Raw genomic sequence first — 20671 nt, forward strand, 5'->3', positions numbered from 1 at the left:
AACTGATGTTACATATATAATATATATAGTGGAGATATATATATTATATATAACTATATATAACGTATATTATATATAACTATATATAACGTATATTATATATAACTATATATAACGTATATTATATATAACTATATATAACGTATATTATATATAACTATATATAACGTATATTATATATAACTATATATAACGTATATTATATATAACTATATATAACGTATATTATATATAACTATATATAACGTATATTATATATAACTATATATAACGTATATTATATATAACTATATATAACGTATATTATATATAACTATATATAACGTATATTATATATAACTATATATAACGTATATTATATATAACTATATATAACGTATATTATACATAACTATATATAACTACATATATATATTATATATAACTACATATAACTACATATATATATTATATATAACTACATATAACATATATATTATATATAACTACATATAACATATATATTATATATTATATATAACATATATTACATATAACTATATATGACATATATATTACATATAACTATATATGACATATATATTACATATAACTATATATGACATATATATTACATATAACTATATATGACATATATATTACATATAACTATATATGACATATATATTACATATAACTATATATGACATATATATTACATATAACTATATATGACATATATATTACATATAACTATATATGACATATATATTACATATAACTATATATGACATATATATTATATATAACTATATATGACATATATTATATATAACTATGTATAACATATATATAACTATGTATAACATATTATATATAACTATACATAACATATTATATATAACTATACATAACATATATTATATATAACTATACATAACATATATTATATATAACTATACATAACATATATATAACTATATATAACATATATTATATATAACTATATATAACATATATGTTATCTATCTATCTATCTATCTATCTATCTATCTATCTATCTCCACTGATTTTGTTTTAGTTTGGCCATCCATCTGTAACAGTGTTTGGCACATGTTTTCTGTAAAGAGCCATGTGGTAACTATCTTAGGCTTTGCCTACCATCCAGTCCCTGTCTCAGCTGCTCAACTCTACCATTATAGTGCAAAAGCAGCCATAGGCAATATATAAACAAATGGGCACAGCTATGTTCCAGCAAAACTTTATAAAGACGGATGTTTGGGCTTCAGTTTGCCACCCTGAATTTAGACCAAGGCTCATAAAGAGGTCTCATCTCATGTGCTAACTTTGATTGATTGGTGGCTGCCTTGGAATACTGTATTGAGAAGGAATCTCAGGGTCAATCTAGGTTCAGTGGTAAATAATTCATTAGTTAATGGCTGCCATAGGCATTGTTTTGATCTTTCCTATAATTTATTTTGAGGACACTATGACTTGTGCAGATAGTTGCCTTTATTTCTTTGCATTGGGTGCCAAGAAACTCAGAGTTACTTTTTAATCATCTGTAACAAATATAGTTGACCCTTGAACAACCTGGGTTTGAACTGCACAGGTCCACTTACACACAGATTTTCTTCTGCCTCTGTCAATCCTAAGACAGCAAGACCAACTCCTCCTTTTTCTCCTCCTCCTCAGCCTACTCAACGTGAAGATAACGAGGATGAGACCTTTACGATGATCCACTTACACTTAATAAATAGTAAATATGTTTTCCTTATGATTTTCTTAATAACATTTTCTTTTCTCTGGCTTACTTTGTTGTAAGAATACAATAGATAATACATATACCATACAAAGTATGTATTAATCAACTATTTATGTTATTGGTAAGGCTGTCGTTCAACAATAGGTTATTAGTAGTTACATTTTGGGGGAATCAAAAGTTATTTGTGGGTTTTTGACTGTGTTGGGGTTAAGAGTCAACTGTATGTATGTAAGTAACCCCATGTTGTTTAAGGGTCAACTGTAAAAGGAATAGTAAAGCACATATTTTGCATCTAACTTTATCCCTAGCTTCATCTCAATTTTACCATCTTACTTTTCTTAGCCCAGAGTTCCTAAAACTTGCCTACATAAAATATTTATGAAACCATAGACTTTACCAAAGAGCAAAGGCTTACTGGGGGTTTGCAAGGACACATCTGCAAAACATTGATAATCATACCTACCTTGCAGGGTTGGTGAGAATTAAATGAAGTAATTAATATAAAATACCAAGCACAGTACCTGGTACATAGTAAATACTGCATACATGGTAGCTGTTAAATGTATGCCTTCAGAGAGCTCCGCCAACCCACCTAGAAGGGTAAATCACATTACTTCTGATTTCTCCAGCCCTCCTTGCAGATAGGTGGAAAAACCCCTGAAGATGTAAAAACTCTCTCTTGATTACCCAGATTTCATCTTGTGGAATTGAGTCCTCCCTGTGGGAAATACTAGGCCACTCTATACATTTGAGTATTTTTTTTCCTACTCCTCTGTTTGTGGGTAACTTTCTGTGTGGAATAGGACCACGTATCCACACAGGAAAATAACAAGGTGGGATTTGGAGTGGGGAGACCATTGGGCTTCTTTCCTTTGCCTTTGAAAGTGCCACTTTCTTGTCATACTGGGCAATTTCCATGCAATTCTTAAAAGTTCATTTTAATTTTATTCCACTGAGTTTTGGGGCAAGAATTTTACAACTTGAGATGAATGATTTGAAGTTAGTTGATGCTTATCAATTGATGCTATTTTAGCCCACAGTTCCCTTCATAAAATAATATCTTTTCCAACTTAAAAAACGACTGGTATAAAACACCCAGATATGTTACAATTCTACATGCTATAGCAAAGAATCAAAATGGTGTACATTCTACACTTGAGAGAAATGTGAAAGGAGAGTTGCCAACACTAAAGAAAAGCAGCAGCATGAGTAAGAAAGAGAAAGAGTGAAAAATACACAAAGTGTTAACTGGCAAGTCAGGAGCTCATTAGGCCTAACCTTGTTCTTAACTCAGACTCTTCATCATAAACCCATTTTAATGAAAAGAAATTCAGAAACTAATTTTTCCCACAACAAATAGAAAGTTAGTATTGGTTTTAGCTGGGCAAATGTAGTGATATTTCTCCCTTCCTTAATATTCCTCAACAGTCCCAATGGCCGGTATCTAGCACCTCAGAGCAATTTTGAAGCCTTTTCTTCTGTAAAATTACAACTTCTATTCACCCATGGCTCTAATTTATCCACATTTTTGAAAATTCATATCAATAAAATATACTGTTTTTCCTGTCTGTGTTAGCTTCTTCTTGCTCCTTATCCCTTTGTCTGTGAACCTCCTCATCATTTTTTAGATCTTGGCTTTACATCACTCTCTCAGGAAACCCTGTTCTCCCCATTCCTCCTTCACCCCCAACCAGGCTATTTAGGTTCTTTGTTTTATCTCATCAAAGAATCTTGTTCATTTTTATCTCCTCACTAGACCATAAGCACCATGAGAGCAGGGACATGTCTACTTCTGCCCACTCCCCAAGAACAGCTAAAAGAGCACACCCGTCTATGTAGCAAAATAGTGGGAAGATTCATGGGTAGTGGTGACAAGCCCTCCAAGCCTGGTGATAGCTGGTTGTCCAAGATAGAATCTTAGTTCAACTTTAAATTTACCTGCAGAACCACTTAATTCCCCTGTAAATTTAAGTGTTAGTCTAAAGAGGGACAGCTGTTTAGACACTAGGAAACAACCTTTATGTAGAGAGTAAAAAATATTATTTCCGTAATTGGCCCAAAAGCAGCCATCAATTAAGAAAGCGTTCAAGCTCAACACCTAACCACCCAAAATTCTAATCACACCACTGAACTCCTTACATCACATTGGACTAATCTATTACTTTATAGAAGCAATAATGTTAATATAAATAACCATTTATCTCTAGCACCTAGCACAGTGTCCAGCACATAGTCGACATCCAATAAATATTAATTAAAAGGATATACTTCTAGCTTATGACTGTGTGACTGCCCGTCCAGCTATTTTCTTATGGAGTTGAAGTCAGACTTGGGAAAAAGATATATTTTTCTCTGTAAGGTTCATGAACTGTATGCCCATCCAAATTTTAAAATATGTCATTTTCTATTTACACAAGCAGGTGCAGTCACTGCTGAAACTATAGCTTTTCCACACAATTAGGTATCTCATTTTCCTCTTGCTAAAATAAGATACCCTTTCAAACCTTGTTTGCATAGTTATGCAACGCTGCCGGTGATGCTGAGTTCCTTTCCCTTCTGCTATATTTTGCTGCAGCTTTCCAGGATTCAAAGTCCCACTTGCAGTCCTCGGCAGGAGGGGTCAGGTCAGTGTTCTTACCATGCCTGGGATGGTCAAGAGGAAATCATTGTGTTTTCACAGTGCTTTGCCACAGGTCATTTTGTGGCCTGTTTCACGCAGCTTGCTGAGATTTGCCTGATTGCCGACAAGCTGTTGGGAAAGGATTCCAGGTGCTCCCTTGCATTAGAAGTACACAAGGTCAGTTAGTTTGCTTCAGGAAAGGGCTCAGCCTTCTTGAGGCTGAGCAGACTAGCAATTTTGTATGACTAAAAAAAGCCGTGGCACTGAGGGTTGAAAGGCCATGTAGGAACGTCATTGCATATAGTCAAGGTTTTCCCAGGAATTAAAAATGTTTACTTGCCAAACTCTGTCTTGGGGGACTGTTCTTGTGGAGGGTCTTGTACAACCCTAGATGTACATCAGAATTTGTTACAAAGCTTTGTAAAAATACACATGCCTAGACGTTAGAAAATCAGAATCTCTAGGGGGTAGAATCTGGTGTTTTTCACCTGTTAGTGAGCCTGTTAAAATACAGCAAACATTTAAAAAGTAGATTCTAGAGTCCTACCCTAAAAAAAGTTGATTTACTAAATATGGAGCAGGCCCCATGAATCTGAGTTTTTAAAGAAGGCAATCCCCTCTTTCCACCCTAGGTGACTTAGAAGCAGTTGGTTGGAATACCAGCCATGAAGAAACACTGATGAAGCCCAGTGACCGAATTTTGTAGAAAAAACTGAAGCCCTGTCCTAGTGCCCTTCCCCTGTATGGAGCTAATAAGGCTTCACCATGACCCTGTTTATGAGCTTTATACCTGGATTCCTAAAATAAGACATTAGATACTGTGTGTGTATTTCTGGGAAAAGGATTTGTTGCTCTCAGAGATTTTTTAGTCGGGTTGAAAATAATATAAAAGTATTTGAAAACACATTTTTATCATGAGATACAACAGGCTGTGGCTCTGTCCAAACCAGCAGTCCTTGCAAGTGGGTTCCTGTGGTATAAAATAAGGTGTGATGCTCGGCAAGTATAAAATAGTCTGACATTTATATGATTTATGGCAGAAGAGAGTCAAATGTCAGAGTGATAGGAAGAAACATTGTGGGCACGGTCCCTTTTATCTTTCTTTGTGGTCATGTAGAGTTGTCACTCATAGGACATTAAGCCTGGTTTTAAAGCACCCATTCCCCATCCTTTTCTGCCATCGTGCCTACATTGGACTAAGTGTCAGGGAGACCCACATAGATGAAAAAGCTTCTGTCCTACCTGCTAGTTGCTCATAAACTAGTGGGAAGGCAAACAGGTGACTAGATAGAGACACTTTGAAGTGGTTGAGAGCTGTAATGGAGATCTGAACATAGGACATTGTGGTGACAAGTGGGAAAGCAATCGCTTTAATTCTGAGAGACTACTTTTGCAACCAAGGTGATGATTCCTATTTGTACAGAAGTTTTAAAACTATATGTATGCAGTAGATGCTACTGAATTTGTTCTTTATTTACCCATATGTGAGATACAACAAATTAAGTTTGCTTCGTTAGGTTAGCCTCAAATAAGCTTTGATGGCAGGTCTCGAAGTGGGAGCCAGAGAGAGAAGAGTAATTTAGACCTTCAAGGAGCACAGATCTTTGTGTTTTCCTCCACACAAAGTTAAATTTCAGAGTAGAGAACATTTGTCTTTCTTTATCTTCACTTTCATACTTTACACTCCATTCCCAGGAGTCTCCTTGGGTGCCTTATTGCTTGTCAATCCACCTCCTTGTAGGTAAAAATCTGATCAACTTGCTCACACTAAGACTGAATATTTACTTAGCATACTACTCCTCCTTAAAATATTTACCTTTTGGTAGGTGAAGAGCTGGCATTAACCGAAGATTGAAGTTATAATGATAGAATTTCAGGCGTCAAAAAAGGGAAAATGATTTGGGGGTGGGGATCCTTTTGGGGTTACTCACATCACGCTAAATAAGGCAGTTACCAGCTCTCAGGACAGAAAGACCAGGCCTTCTCCATACCCCAACTACACATACAAGGAGCCTTAATCTAATACAGGTTTTGAAGGCACTTCTTAAAGTCATGTCAGATGGGAGACAGAAGCCCAACTGGCATTCGTCTGGAGCTTCCCTGCCACCTTGGCCACACCTGCCTCCTGGAGGTCCACTCTAAAGAGCCTCGTAGGTAGCTGCAGGGCAGAAGCCAAATGAGGCCCAGTAGGAGTTCTCTGGTGCTACTCCTATATAAATAGTGGTTGCCGGCCAAAGAACATTTTTATCTGACCATGTTTTGGCTACCTCCGAAGCAGCTGCTCTACTGTCATAGCTTCAGAGTTCTTTTTTATTAATAACTCATGAGTGTTTTAGAGTTCACTTCTACCGGTTCCATTGGCTTCCTGAATTCCCAAGGGCATTTTCAGTTAGCATTCCACATGGAACTTTCTGGACTACACTTGGATAGCACTAATGGAAGTTAATATTTCTCCAAGCTCTATAGCCCAAGATTCAGAAAGGGAAGGGAATTTTATCAGTAATCATAATTTTCTCTGAATTATGAAACATAGTTCTCTCTGTAAACAAATATTACTTTTCATTTTTCTTCTATGGATCTCAAGTGCATAGAATGTGAAACATCTTCTTTCTGTAACTGCAGAAAAGACAAGAACTCACCCATCACAAAATTTAGCCAGATTGCTTTGGCTGAGTGCCGCTTGTTTTCTCAACAGATTGATGAGAAAGTCCGACATTAGGCTGTTTTTATGTTGCCATCCCTCAGGGGAACATAGATGTGTATTTGTGCTTTAAAACAAAAACATCATGAAACTAGTACAAACTATTCCCCCTGAATCCCTTAACCTATCCCTGGAATATGTGTAATACTGAGGGGCAAAGAATTCATCATCACTGTGGCAGTAGGGAAGTAAGGTCAACTTTTTGTTAGACTGTAAAGCAGATACATTTTTTAATCCTTTAGAGTTTGAGGGTAGGTTTTGATTGAAATAATAAGATAAGGAAAATTGGCCACATAGCTGAACAATGTTTGATAATTTGGCAAAATTATATTTTATTGCAATTATAGGGTAAGATCTAGAAAAGAGAGGTAAGTTATTTTTTATGTACAAAAACATTCATCTGCAATTAGGGAAGCCATCATATAGAAAGTGGGATTTGAGTGATATTTTCACACTCTGGCATGCTTGGTGCTACCACATGAATATAGTGTCAGATTGAATATGAATTAGATGACTGATAAAGTTATTTGAGGTTTGTCACATTAGGAATTCCAAAGGAATTGTCTGGGATAATCTGTAACTTAGTAGTCCATCACTTTAATGCTTAAATGGGAACTTTAGTCTTCATATTCAGCCGGTTAGATGACTTCAAGTCTTTCACACACTGAGTGTTATGCCCTCTACGGTAGTTGCTTTACCACATGACTAGCATTTGCACGTCTGCAGCTTTGGCTCTCCAGAGCAATCTTAAATCTCTGTAATAGGTGTAAGATTTCATTTTTATGCTTCTGGTTTAAGCCTGGGACTTTTTCCTGATGCCATCTCTCTTGAAGGAATCAAATTTGCCTTCTTGAGGCAGAATTATGAATTCAGGAGTGCAAGACGGTCATCTCAAAGACACTTTTCTTATTTGAATAACCTCTCCAGGTTAGAAGTGCCAAAGACTAAAAATGGCAAGAAATGACACTCTTGGCAGGCATGAGAGAAGAATAACTCCCTTGCCTTATGTTCTCTTCCTGGTGGGCAAGGGCACTCACTCTGACTTTATTTTAAAGTGCCTGGAGCCAAAGAGCAGCTGTCAAAAGTTAATGATATGTTACCGTAAGAAAGATGGATTCCAAGGTGAAACTAAGTAAATTAACGTGTGGTCTGTGTGCTGGCTGCTGCCAGATCAGCAAACACACATCCCCTTCTTTTCAAGGGCAGGGAAACCTTGCCTGCAATAAAATATTACTCCCTTCTCTCTTCTTTCTTGCTCTGGTGTGAATTTTGAAGGATTCCCATGATAATCTCTCCTGTATCTTGTGAATACCTTGTGATCATCCCTCAGTGACCATTTCCCTAAATTCAGCCCTTTTTCTACTGAGTATTTGCAGAATTGATTCTCATCTTACTTCCCTTGTATGTCTTCCTCAGTGCCAAAGTCTCCTCACAGGAGAGGGCCACTGATCAGATGTCCTTAAAGCCAGATCTAGCATCTTATTTTATGATTTATCAGTGTTTTAAAATATATCAGTGTTAAATTTACTGTTGACAACATGAGTGCAAAGATCAGCCCTTTTGCTTTTGTCCCTTTTTTTTCCAGCTTTAGAAGGCTGTGTCCATTCACAGTCAACACACATAACTGAAGCAGAAGCCCTGTGTGTTTTTTAGGCATATATGTGGTGTAAACATAAATTGAAAGGCACTGCCATCAATTATTTGTCCCATTCAGTTTAATGGAGCTTGAGGGTTTCTCTCTCTTTTCAGATTATAATTGTGTGTGTTCGTGTGTGTTAAATAAAATGGAGGGGGAAAGGTAATTTATAAAATTGTGAAATTTGAGGGGTATTAAAATTCTTAAACTTTTTATCTTGGCAAAGCACTCTGTAGACCATCCATAAGGCAAAAATTCCTTTTCTTCTTAAGATGCATGTCTGAGGTTTTGAAATCTTAAAATCTCAACTCTTGGTTTTTCAGTTACTTGGAAATTGGGTCTCTATATCAGGACCAACATTTACAACATACTTCATTACAAAGGTAATGATAAATCCATTTGTTGGTTTAAAAAATATCTTCTAAATAAGAATTTATTGAGTATAGAGGCACTTTCTTTTTGATTATCGTTACCTAAAACTTCATAAAATTGCTTACTATTCACTAAGTCTTAGAATTGGTAATAAAATAGATTATTTGTTAAAAAGTGAAGGAACAAAAATGAAAAACTCACACAACCATGACATATGAATTATTAAGTAAAAATTATTATGTGATGAGGCATATTTTCATAGTTAAGGACATCAGAAGCCTGTTTTTATTTTAAGTCCAGTAAAGGTCAAAATGAGTAACGTAACAAAATGAGTAAAGGAAATTGACCTTGACACTTTTTTTTCCCAGAGAAATATACTAAAAGTGATTTGAAACATAGGTCTAGTTTACTTGTGATCTTTTTCTAATGGCGGTTCTATTAGAATTTAATTACATCACTTATTATCTCTTCTTGAAGAGAAGCTTTTTTGGCTCCCTGGAAACTTGCAAATAAGTTTAATACCTTTTCCTCACAGAGATTTTGGAGGGGTCATCGTGATGGTGGTGGATATTCCCTAAAATATGGAGAGATGAATAGTTTTCAGGCTTACTGTTAAATTTTCAAGAGTAAATTTAATATGTTGTGTAACTTTATTCAGTTTTCCCATTGCTTTTAACAGCTTTGCCCTCAGCTTTAGCTTCCAATTACACAGCATTGAAGGCATGTTTTTCTTTCCCATCTGTTGGGAAGCTTTGGTCATGTGTTCTTTTGTTCTATTCTGGGTTTTATCCCAGCCTGGGGCTGCTTTACCTTGTAAAGAAGTGACCACAGTAGGCATTGCCATCTTTGTAAAAAATTAATTTTTTTTTCTAATTTAAAAGCAATTTGTGTTTCCTGCTCCAATACTCACTGTATAACCGAGGATAAGTTTCTTAACCTCTCTGAGTCTGTTTCTTCATCTGTAAAAATCTGTTAGGGTTGTTGTAAGGATTACATATGCTAACACATTTAAAGCATTCAGCACAGTGCTGGCACATAGAAATATTGTTTTATTTTATAGAATTTGGAAAACTTTAGAGAGAAAAAATAAAAATCACCCCAATTTTTATTACTCTGATATAACTAATGATATACATTAATTTAATTCACCCTTTTATTTTTTCCTCACACATGAGGTATACAAACTACTTTGTAATCTCCTTGTTTTTGAAAATGTCTCACTCTGTCGCTCAGGCTGGAGTGCAATGGCGGCATCTCAGCTCACTGCAACCTCCACCTCCCGGGGCTCAAGCAGTCCACCCACCTCAGCCTCCTGAGTAGCTGGGACCACAGGTGCGTGCCACCACGCCTGGCTGTTTTTTTGTATTTTTAGTAGAGACAGGGTCTTGCCATGTTGCCCAGGCTGGTCTTGATCTCCTCAGCTCAAATGATCCACCCACCTCAGCCTCCCAAAATGCTAGGATTACGGGGGTGAGCCACTGTGTCCGGACTTAATCTGCTTTTTATTATGAATATTTTCCTACATAATTTAGTACTCTTTTATAACACAATTTTTAATTGCTTATTCTGTTGATAGTTTCTTTTGTTGTGTGGAAACTCTGCAGTTTAATTAAGTCCCATTTGTCTATATTGTTGCTTTTGCCATTAGGGTCTTCATAATCAATTCTTTGTCTAGGCCAATGTCTAGAAGAATATTTCCTAGGTTTTTGTTTTTCCTTCCTTCCTTCCTTCCTTCCTTCCTTCCTTCCTTCCTTCCTTCCTTCCTTCCTTCCTTTCCTTTCCTTTCCTTTCCTATCCTTTCCTTTCCCTCCCTCCCTTCCTCTCTCTCTCTTCCTTTCTTTCTCTCTTTCTTCTTTTTTTTGACAGAGTATCACTCTGTCATCAGGCTGGAGTGCAATGGTGCGATCTCTGCTCACTGCAACCTCTGCCTTCCGGGTTCAAGCGATTCTCCTGCTTTAGCCTCCCGAGTAGCTGGGACTACAGGCACGCACCACCATGCCCAGCTAATTTTTGTATTTTTAGTAGAGACAGGGTTTCACCATGTTGGCCAGGATAGTCTCGATCTCTTGACCTCGTGATTACTGCCTGCCTCGGCCTCCCAAAGTGCTGTGATTAGAGGTGTGAGCCATGGCGCCCGGCCTTCTTTTTTAAATTATTTTTTAAAATTGGTCTTTAAATTCTACCAGAATTATTTCCTGATTATTTTTCTGTGTTCCCTCCTATCTTAATTTCTCTCCCTAAAGGCTGTTTAGCACCTAACATAACTCATGCATTAAAGAAATATATTAATTTATATCGGGATTCATGCGTATTTTTGCATTACTTTGTAAAATGTGTTTTTCTAGTATTTCATGTGTGTTTTGTTTGCATATTAAAATTGCAGTTTCCTTTATGGTAAAGGCTTGTTTTCCCAACAGTTCAAGCCTAATATGTATTACTCAGCAGACAGTCAATAAATTAGAATTGGCCGGCTAACAAGTTTTCTTTTTTTTTTTTTTTTTGAGACAGTCTCGCTCTGTCGCCCAAGTTGGAGTGCAGTGGCGCAATTTCGGCTCACTGCAAGCTCCGCCTCCCGGATTCACGCCATTCTCCTGCCTCAGCCTCCCGAGTAGCTGAGACTACAGGCGCCCGCCACCACATCCGGTTAATTTTTTTTTTGTATTTTTAATAGAGACGGGGTTTCGCCGTGTTAGCCAGGATGGTCTCCATCTCCTGACCTCGTGATCCGCCCGCCTCAGCCTCCCAAAGTGCTGGGATTACAGGCGTGAGCCACCACGCCGGGCCAAGTTTTCTTTTTAAGATGAATTGTGAAACATTTAGCAGCTCTTGAAATGTACTTTTGCACCACCCCACCTGAATTCTTTAATATGCATTAGTTCTTAAACAATATACCATATAATAGTAAATAGTATTTTAGCCTAATGACCAGCATCAGCATTCTACCTACATTTCCAGAATTTAGGTTCTTAATCATTCTGCTTCTTTTCATTTATCCTTCTTACCCACTGAATTCTTTTTATGGAGTTCACTGTAACCCTTTAATGTCTTCCAGACTAACGCTAGAATGGGTAATATAAATATATGTACATTCTGTAAAAAGGCACATTCAGCACCTTTTATGCCCTACCTTGTAAGTTTTTAGCTCATCTTTTTACTCTAGCTGTTGCCGAAGTCACCATCTTTTCAGGTCTAACTGGAGGGAACCTGTGAACTTTTTTGCACTTTCTTCCCTAAGATTTCTCTTCAGCCATTTAGGATATGTCTGGCTAAACATAGAGCTGAAAGTCAAGGTGTAATTAACATCCTGCAAGGCAACCTTTAATTCAGGTGTACAGCTCTGATGTACATTACACGTGATTCCTCAAAGGGTCCCTAGAAGAATCAGTCAACCCCATTGCCAAATGCAGAAATAAAGGCAAGAATGGAGAAGATCAAATGATTATGGAGAGGAAAGCATTAACTAAAGCCTCATACAGCTTTAAGTGTGAAACACATAATTTGCCATTTTGGCGTGTGAATTATGATTGGGTTTGAGCTGTTTACTTTTCTGAAATAATGGCATGAAAGAAAATTAAAGACGAAGAATAGTTCCATTTGCCAGTAGAAAACCAGACTTTTATTCTCTATCTGAAATTGTGAAAGGAAGATCTGTATGCAAGAAAGAATTAGGAACTGTCAAAACATTTTTTCCCAAGCTATCTGAAAGTACTTGATTTTTGCAGTGTCAAATTATTGAGCTTCTATGGTATAAAGCATTGAACCAGATGTGGGGGAACACAACAGTGTGTAAGATACAGTCCTTATTTCCACCAGTTGGAGGAGCTAAAGTACCTATACCTGTACAAATACAAAATAATTGGAAAGCTGTTGGATGCTCTTAGATGTTCAAGTTAGGTTAGGCAATACTAACAGTATATACATGGCATTTGAGCCAAACTTTGAAAGATATGAAGGATTGACTAAAACCAATAAGAGACCAGAGTATTTGGTTTTCTGTGTTACTTTGCTAAGGATAATGGCCTCCAGCTGCATCCATAAGCCTGCAAGGGACATGATCTCATTTTTTATAGCTGCATAGTATTCCATGGTGTATGTGTACTATATTTTCTTAATCTAGTTTATCACTGATGGGCATTTAGGTTGATTCTGTGTCTTTGCTATTGTGAATTGTGCTGCAATGAGCATATGCGAGCATGTGTCTTTATAATAAAATGATTTCTATTCCTTTGGGTATATACCCAGTAATGGGATTGCTGAGTCAAATGGTATTTCTGTCTTTAGGTCTTTGAGGAATCACCACACTGTCTTCCACAATGGCTGAACTAATTTACACTCCCACCAGCAGTGTAAAAGTCTTCCTTTTCCTCCACAACCTTGCTAGCATCTGTTATTATTTGACTTTTTTTTTTTTTTGAGACGGAGTGTCGCTCTGTCGCCCAGGCTGGAGTGCAGTGGCGTGATCGCGGCTCACTGCAAGCTCCGCCTCCCAGGTTCACCCATTCTCCTGCCTCAGCCTCCCAAGTAGCTGGGACTACAGGTGCCCGCCACCAGGCCTGGCTAATTTTTTGTATTTTTAGTAGAGACGGGGTTTCACCACGTTAGCCAGGATGGTCTTGATCTCCTGACCTTGTGATCCGCCCGCCTCAGCCTCCTAAAGTGCTGGGATTACAGGCGTGGGCCACCGCGGCCGGCCTCTGTTGTGTTTTAATTTGCATTTCTCTAATGATCAGTGATGTTGAGCTTTTTTTCATGATTGTTGGCTGCATGTATGTGTTCTTTTGAAAAGTATCTGTTCGTGTCCTTTGCCCACTTTTTTATGGGGTTGTCTTTTTCTTGTAAATTTGTTTAAATTCCTTATAGATGTTGAATATTAGACCTTTGTCAGGTGCAGAATTTTCAAAAATGTTCTCCAGTTCTGTAGGTTGTCTGTTTACTCTGATGATGGTTTCTTTTGCTGTGCAGAAGCTCTTTAGATTAATTAGATCCCATTTGTCAATTTTTGCTTTTTTTGCAATTGCTTTTGGTGTCTTGAGCATGAAATCTTTGGCCATGCCTATGTCCTGAATGGTGTTGCCTAGGTTATCTTCCAGGGTTTTTATAGTTTTGAGTTTTACATGAAAGTCTTTAATCCATCTTGAGTTAATTTTTGTATATTGTGTAAGGAAGGGGTCCAGTTTCAATCTTCTGCATATGGCTAGCCAGGAATCCCATGGTGTGCTTTCAATAATATAGAGTACATCAATATTTGTAAAATGTGAATTATGGAACTATTTCCTGTACCTCATAGGCATTTCAAGGAAAAAAATTAATGACAGATATTACACTGAGTAACAAGGTAGTGTGAGTTTAAAAACAGTTATTGTGTAGTGTGTCTCTTCATTTTCCAGTGTCAGGGAAAAAATGTTATTAAATTTTACAATTATATATGTTGCACAAATGTGCTGAGTCCATTTACATTTTATGGAATAATTTCATTTGTTCTGCACTAGCTGGCTGGCAGAGAAATTGAACAATGTTTGGTGATGTTAAAGTTGTAATTTTGTCAGCAACAGAGTTAGGAAATATAAATATAAATCTGGAACTAAAACGTGTTGTGTTACCTTTGGCTACTCTAGGGGCTAAAATATAACTTTTCACCACCACTTCCCAGTGGACTTTTCCTGGGAAGTCAGTTGTCATTGTTCTGGCAAGTTTCTTTTCATCCTAAATTTTGTTATCATTTAAAGAGAAAATCATGAAGGTTATAAAGAAATCCATTTTAGGGTATCTACCCAAAGGAAAAGAAGTTATTACATGAAAAAGACACGTGCACGTGCATGTGTATAGCAGCACAATTCACAATTGCAAAAATGTGGAACCAACCTAAATGCCCACCAACCAACAAGTGGATAAAGAAAATGTGTTGTATATAAACCATGGTATGCTACTCAGCCATAAAACAGAATGAAATAATGGCATTTGCAGCAATTTAGATGGCGTTGGAGACCGTTGTTCTATGTGAAGTAACTCAGAAATGGAAAACTAAATATCATAAATTCTCACTTATAAGCGAGAGCTAAGCTATGAGGATGCAAAGGCATAAGAATGATATAATGGACTTTGGGGACATAAGGGGGAGGGTGGGAAGGGGATGAGGGATAAAAGACTAAATATTGGGTACAGTGTACACTGCTCCAGTGATGGGTGCACCAAAATCACAGAAATCACCACTAAAGAACTTATTTATGTAACCAAAAACCACCTGTTCCCCAAAAACTACTGAAATAAAATTTTTAAAAACCAAATACACTTTAAAGACAATTTTAAAAAATTACAATAGTAAGAACATGGAAACAATACAAAAATGTGGAATGTAGAAAGTATTGTCTGTGCGTGGTTGCTCACGCCTGTAATCCCAGCATTTTGGGAGGCTGAGGCGGGTGCATCACCTGAGGTCAGGAGTTCAAGACCAGCCTGGCCAACATGGTAAAACCCCGTCTCTACTAATAATACAAAAAAAATTAGCCAGGCATGGTGGCAGGCACTTGTAGTCCTAGCTACTCAGGAGGCTGAGGCAGGAGAATTGCTTGAACCCAGGAGGTGGAGGTTGCAGTGAGCCGAGATCATGCCATTGCACTCCAGCCTGGGCAACAAGAGTGAAACTCTGTCTCAAAAAAATAAAAATAAAAAAATAAAGTGTCTTCCACAGTTGGAGTATATTCTTTCATACCTTCTCCTATGCCTATATGATAATACTAAATACACTATATATATGTGTCACTTAATTATGCTCATATATATGTATATATATGTTGTAGGATATACTGTACCTGATATTCTGTGACTTTGATTTTTAACCTCAACAATATATTATGGTATTCTTCCTGGTCAGTACATATAGTCTTATCTCATTTTTTCCAAAGGCTATAGAGGATACTACTCTATAAATGAAAAAAACTGAACCTCTGTTGATTAGCATGTATCATATGTATATATCAGTATGTATGTTTAATGCATACTTAAGTTGTACAATTAATAGCTGTACAGAATTTTAAAAATTGATACATTGTAACTTTACATATTTATGAGGTACAGTTTGATGTTTCAATACATGTATATCTTATATAGCGTTCAAATCAAGGTAGTTAGCATATCCCTTACCTCATTCATTTATAATTTAGTTATGTTGGGAACATTCAAAAACCTTTATTCTAGCTATTTTGTAATATATGACACCTTACTGATAACCATAGTCACCCTACTGTGCAACAGAACACTACGGGTTTTTTCTTTTTCTATGTAGATGAGTCTGCCTTATTCTAAGCAAAGATTGCCCCAGATACCATCTTTTTGTTTGTTTGTTTGTTTGTTTTTTAGCAGTTTTGTGTGTGTGTGTGTATGTGTGTGTGAAGTTTTATACTGGTTATGAATATAATTTTGAACAATATATGGTGGACTTCATTGATTGATTTATTAACCTTAGACACTATGTGAGACACTCCTTGCACTGCAAGGAGATGCTAAACTTTTGACATTCCCAAGAGAGAAGTTTTATAAATTTCAGAATTCCCCTGATTTATGCATGCCTCTCTGTCACTTAATTATGCTCATAAAATTGTGCTTAACTAGCACTGGGATTCTCAACTTGGAGAGAAAAGAGTATGCTACCACTGCAGCCTACCAGAAGAACATATCAGAATCTTTGGGAAAATCTTTTCAAAATATGCATATCTTCCTTCCTACCCCCAAGTGGAACATGCTTACCTGATTGAAAATCACTGCATGTAATTAGTTGTTACTAATTGGAATGTAACTATTTGGGAGTGTGTTGTACAGATAGTGTAAAAGCAAAAAACAAACAGCAACAACAACAACAAACTTGTCAAAGTAAGAATTATATATATGTAAGCTTAAGGCATTTAAGTGGTGAAGAGGTTTGGTTTTTTTTTTGTTTGTTTGTTTGTTTGTTTTGCCCCAGGTTAAGGGACATTGTCTTAAATCTCCTCATTTTCTGTTTATCCCATTATTTCATTTTCAGCCCTAGCAGAGGGCTCTTCTTTATAAAATTCACTTTACAAGAGTTCTTATGTAAACATTAATGAGTAGAGACTAATAAAACAAAGTAGGGATGTGGATGCCATAGCATGGATGGGGTCATTGCTGAGATGAGTGACTGTCTTCTGCATTGTAGACAAGGGCAAGTCAAATTTGTATCCAGCAAAATCACTGTCAGGGGCCTTCAGTTCACTATAATAGTTGAAACTCTGAGCACTGAATCTGCGAATATCTAACCAAGTCTATCATCTTTTATACCTTTAACCTCTAGTAGAAAACTCTTAGAGGTCTGTGATTCTATTTGAAGATCACCTTACTGGGTCCAGTGTCTACTAAAAATGACAATGACAAGGACATGCTTGTCTGGAGGGTTGGTTTCACAGTGCTTTGAGCTTTCTCTATAGCACCTGAGGGTAAGTAAAAAGTCTAAGAGGAGAATTTCTAATGGAGTTCTCTCTCTGACTGTTTTATCTGCAGACTGCAGCTGAATATGTAAAATCTCGACTCCCAGAGGCCCTTAAACAGCATCTTCAGGACTACGAGAAAGACAAAGAAAATAGTGTATTGTCTTACCAGACCATCCTTGAACAGCAGATTTTGTCAATTGACCGAGAAATGCTAGAAAAATTGACTGTATCCTATGATGAAGCAGGTATGTTTGTTTTTAAAACACATTTTTTTTCTCCTTGCAAAAAAATTTCATTATAAACCTTGGTTAAACTTGGTAAAAGGTTAAGGGCAAACTAGATTCAAAGTTATGTAACATGGACTAATAGTAAATTTCTTCTCTGCAGTTTTAGTCTCAAGATGGTCAGAAGATTCCTAAAAATGGATCTTAAATATCAAATGCCTTTAAAATTTTGCTGTTTTTTATTGGGATTTTTTTGGCCTTTTATTAACCGGGTACTCCTAAAGTGTTATTTCAACTTTGGATAGCAACTGAAAACTTTTACATCTGAGAATCCAAGAAATGTTATTCGATTCAAATATTTGTGTTAATATTAGATATTTTCTTTTCTAAAGAGGTATTTTTTTTTTTCTCAAACTGTTAAGCTAATCATTGCTTTCTTTTCCTTAGCAACTCAGACACTACCACATCAGAGACTTCATCTCACTGCCTGCCATAGGTTCTTCCCATCCAAGGGAGCTTATTAATGAAGTCATGGACAGAACTCCTTATAACATTATTTTAATCTATTATATGGTCTGTCAGCTAAGACCCAATTTTAATGAAATTAGTGTAGTATTACTTGGAATTATGAAAATCTTTAACAAAATTAAACTTAAGCAACAGAAATACCCTGATTAAAATTGCTATACCTCTCCACCTCCCCCTCTCAAAAAAATTGGAGAAAAAGTACAGGAAAAAAGGTTTCTAATGGTCAAATGTTAATGGTATTAATTCTTATATTAATGCCAAGAACTTCTGTTTCTATTTTTACAAGTATTTGTTAGCATGCATCTTATTTTCTTCATCAGAATCTATGCATGCTCGATACTTTCTTACCATTTGATTTCAAGTTCAAATAGCAAACAGAAGAGCAAATAAACAAAACAAAACATTATACTACATTCACCTAACCACTTAAACAATATTTCTAGTTACTAAACTGCCCCCATGTATATTCCACCCTCTAGCCCCTTCACCTCCCTCTCAAGCAGGATCTGTATTTCCAGTTTTGCCCAGGACATCTCTGCTTTCTCTTATTCTTCTTTGCTTTTTTTTTTTGTTTTCCAGACACATTGGCTTTCTTCTGCCTAGCATTTTTGTTACTTTCAATATTCTTCTCATTGGAATTCTTATTCATCTCTTCTCTCATCCTTAATGGAATAAAGTTAGGTTTTGATCAGTCCCAACCACAATAATATTTAAATATTCATAGCATCTTATAGATCATAGAACTCATATAGTCCACCCACTTCTTGCCCCTGTGACCATTTTATGGTGAGAAAACAAACTCATAGACTTGCCTGAAATAATGCAGTTACTTACTTGTAAAACTGGGACGCCAACTTCCTAATTACTAATCAAGCTATGCTTTTACTACACTAATGCAGGTTCTCATTTGCTCAGTAAGCAATTGTTGAATGCACGGCAATATACTAGGCTGTTGAAGGAAAGAGAAAAGCAGTGAAAACATGAAAAGGAATCTGAGATGTAGAAAATAGATCTTGCAGAAAGTCTTGCTGGGGGACTAAAACATACATGTATGAGCTCTAGAGAAAAATTTCTGAGGAATTTGGGACTAAATACACCCTGTAATATCTTCACGTTATTAAAGTTAAGATGAAATGTGGAGCCAAGAAATAGTGGAAATGGCTGAAATTTTCCATGAAATTCTGTAGAGGGGGCATTATTTTAAACCTTGAAGGACAAATGGTGGGCATGTATTTGTGAAGAGAAGGGGGATGCATTCTAGTGGATGAAGGGGCACAAGTAGACATCAAGGTGAGCATGAACATTAGCTGCAATCACCCACCACTCAATTTTTTCCTGCTTCAGGAATAATTTTCCACTCTCCTGCACTGTTGTTGAGCAGCAACAGATCCTCAGAGGTAGGCTTACACATGGCTTTTAGGGGCAAATAGTTTGGCATAGAATTAATCTGTCCATAAGCCCTGTAGCATTAAACAGTGGAAATAAACACAAGATTGAGAGTTAGAGGATCTAAGGTCTAGGCCTTCCACCAGGTTAATACTGGTGTGATCTTCAGCAAATTAACCTCTTAGAACCTATGTTTCTTCATCTGTAAAATTGGGCTAATATAATCTCACATGATAATAATAAAGTATTATCATGTTTGGGGAAGTCCTTAGAGATCATATTGCAAATGCTAGTTAATGCCACTAGTGATGAATGAGAACAGATTTGGACCTTGTCTATCCCTTAAACCAGTGTAAAGTACAGCTGACCCTTGCACAACATGGGGGTTAGGGATGCCAACTCTCCGTGCAGTCAAAAATTAGCATAAAACTTTTGATTCCCCAAAAATCTTGACTACTAATAGCCTATTGTTGACCAGAAGCCTTACTGATTACATAAACAGTCAATCAACACATATTTTGTATGTTATGTGTATTTATACTGTATTCTTAAGACTAAGCTAGAGAAAAAAATTTATGAAAATCATAAAAAAGAAAAAATATATTTACTATTTATTAAATGGAAGTGGACCATCATAAAGGTCTTCATCCTCATTGTCTTTACTTTGAGTAGGCTGAACAGACTGCTGAAGAGGAGAGGAGGAGCTGGTCTTGCTGTCTCAGGGGTGTCAGAGACAGAAGAAAATGCACATATAAATGGACCCATGCAGTTAAACCTATGTTGTTTAAGGGTCAGCCATATTCTAACTTAGTCTTTTCTTGGCATGTAGTGTTTGGGAAGGCAGAGGGGAAGTTTTTAAAGTGATCTTCAGCAGCTTTGAAAAGTCTGGCAACATCTATTTGATAAAACACCCGCTCTGAGCTCAGTTTGCCTTTGATCATCTCTGCACGAGGTGATGCAGGGTAGTGGATGTGGGAGGGTAGGCTATGTGTATGCATGAGTGAATGAGTGTCGCTGTG

General features: G+C 36.6%; 1 protein-coding gene across 3 annotated transcripts in view; it reads left to right on the top strand.

The window, feature by feature from the left end:
• The window catches only part of PPM1L (protein phosphatase, Mg2+/Mn2+ dependent 1L), a 318938-nt gene that overhangs the window by 192814 nt on the left and 105453 nt on the right, over positions 1-20671 (top strand). For all 3 annotated transcript variants that reach the window (XM_019024654.4, XM_019024655.4, XM_055381933.2), the window contains one exon: positions 17585-17759. In XM_019024654.4, the coding sequence (XP_018880199.1) occupies positions 17585-17759 (175 nt within the window). The remainder of the gene's footprint in view (positions 1-17584; positions 17760-20671) is intronic.

The sequence above is a fragment of the Gorilla gorilla genome, chromosome 2 (genome assembly GCF_029281585.2).
Source record: "Gorilla gorilla gorilla isolate KB3781 chromosome 2, NHGRI_mGorGor1-v2.1_pri, whole genome shotgun sequence".
Taxonomy (NCBI): domain Eukaryota; kingdom Metazoa; phylum Chordata; class Mammalia; order Primates; family Hominidae; genus Gorilla; species Gorilla gorilla.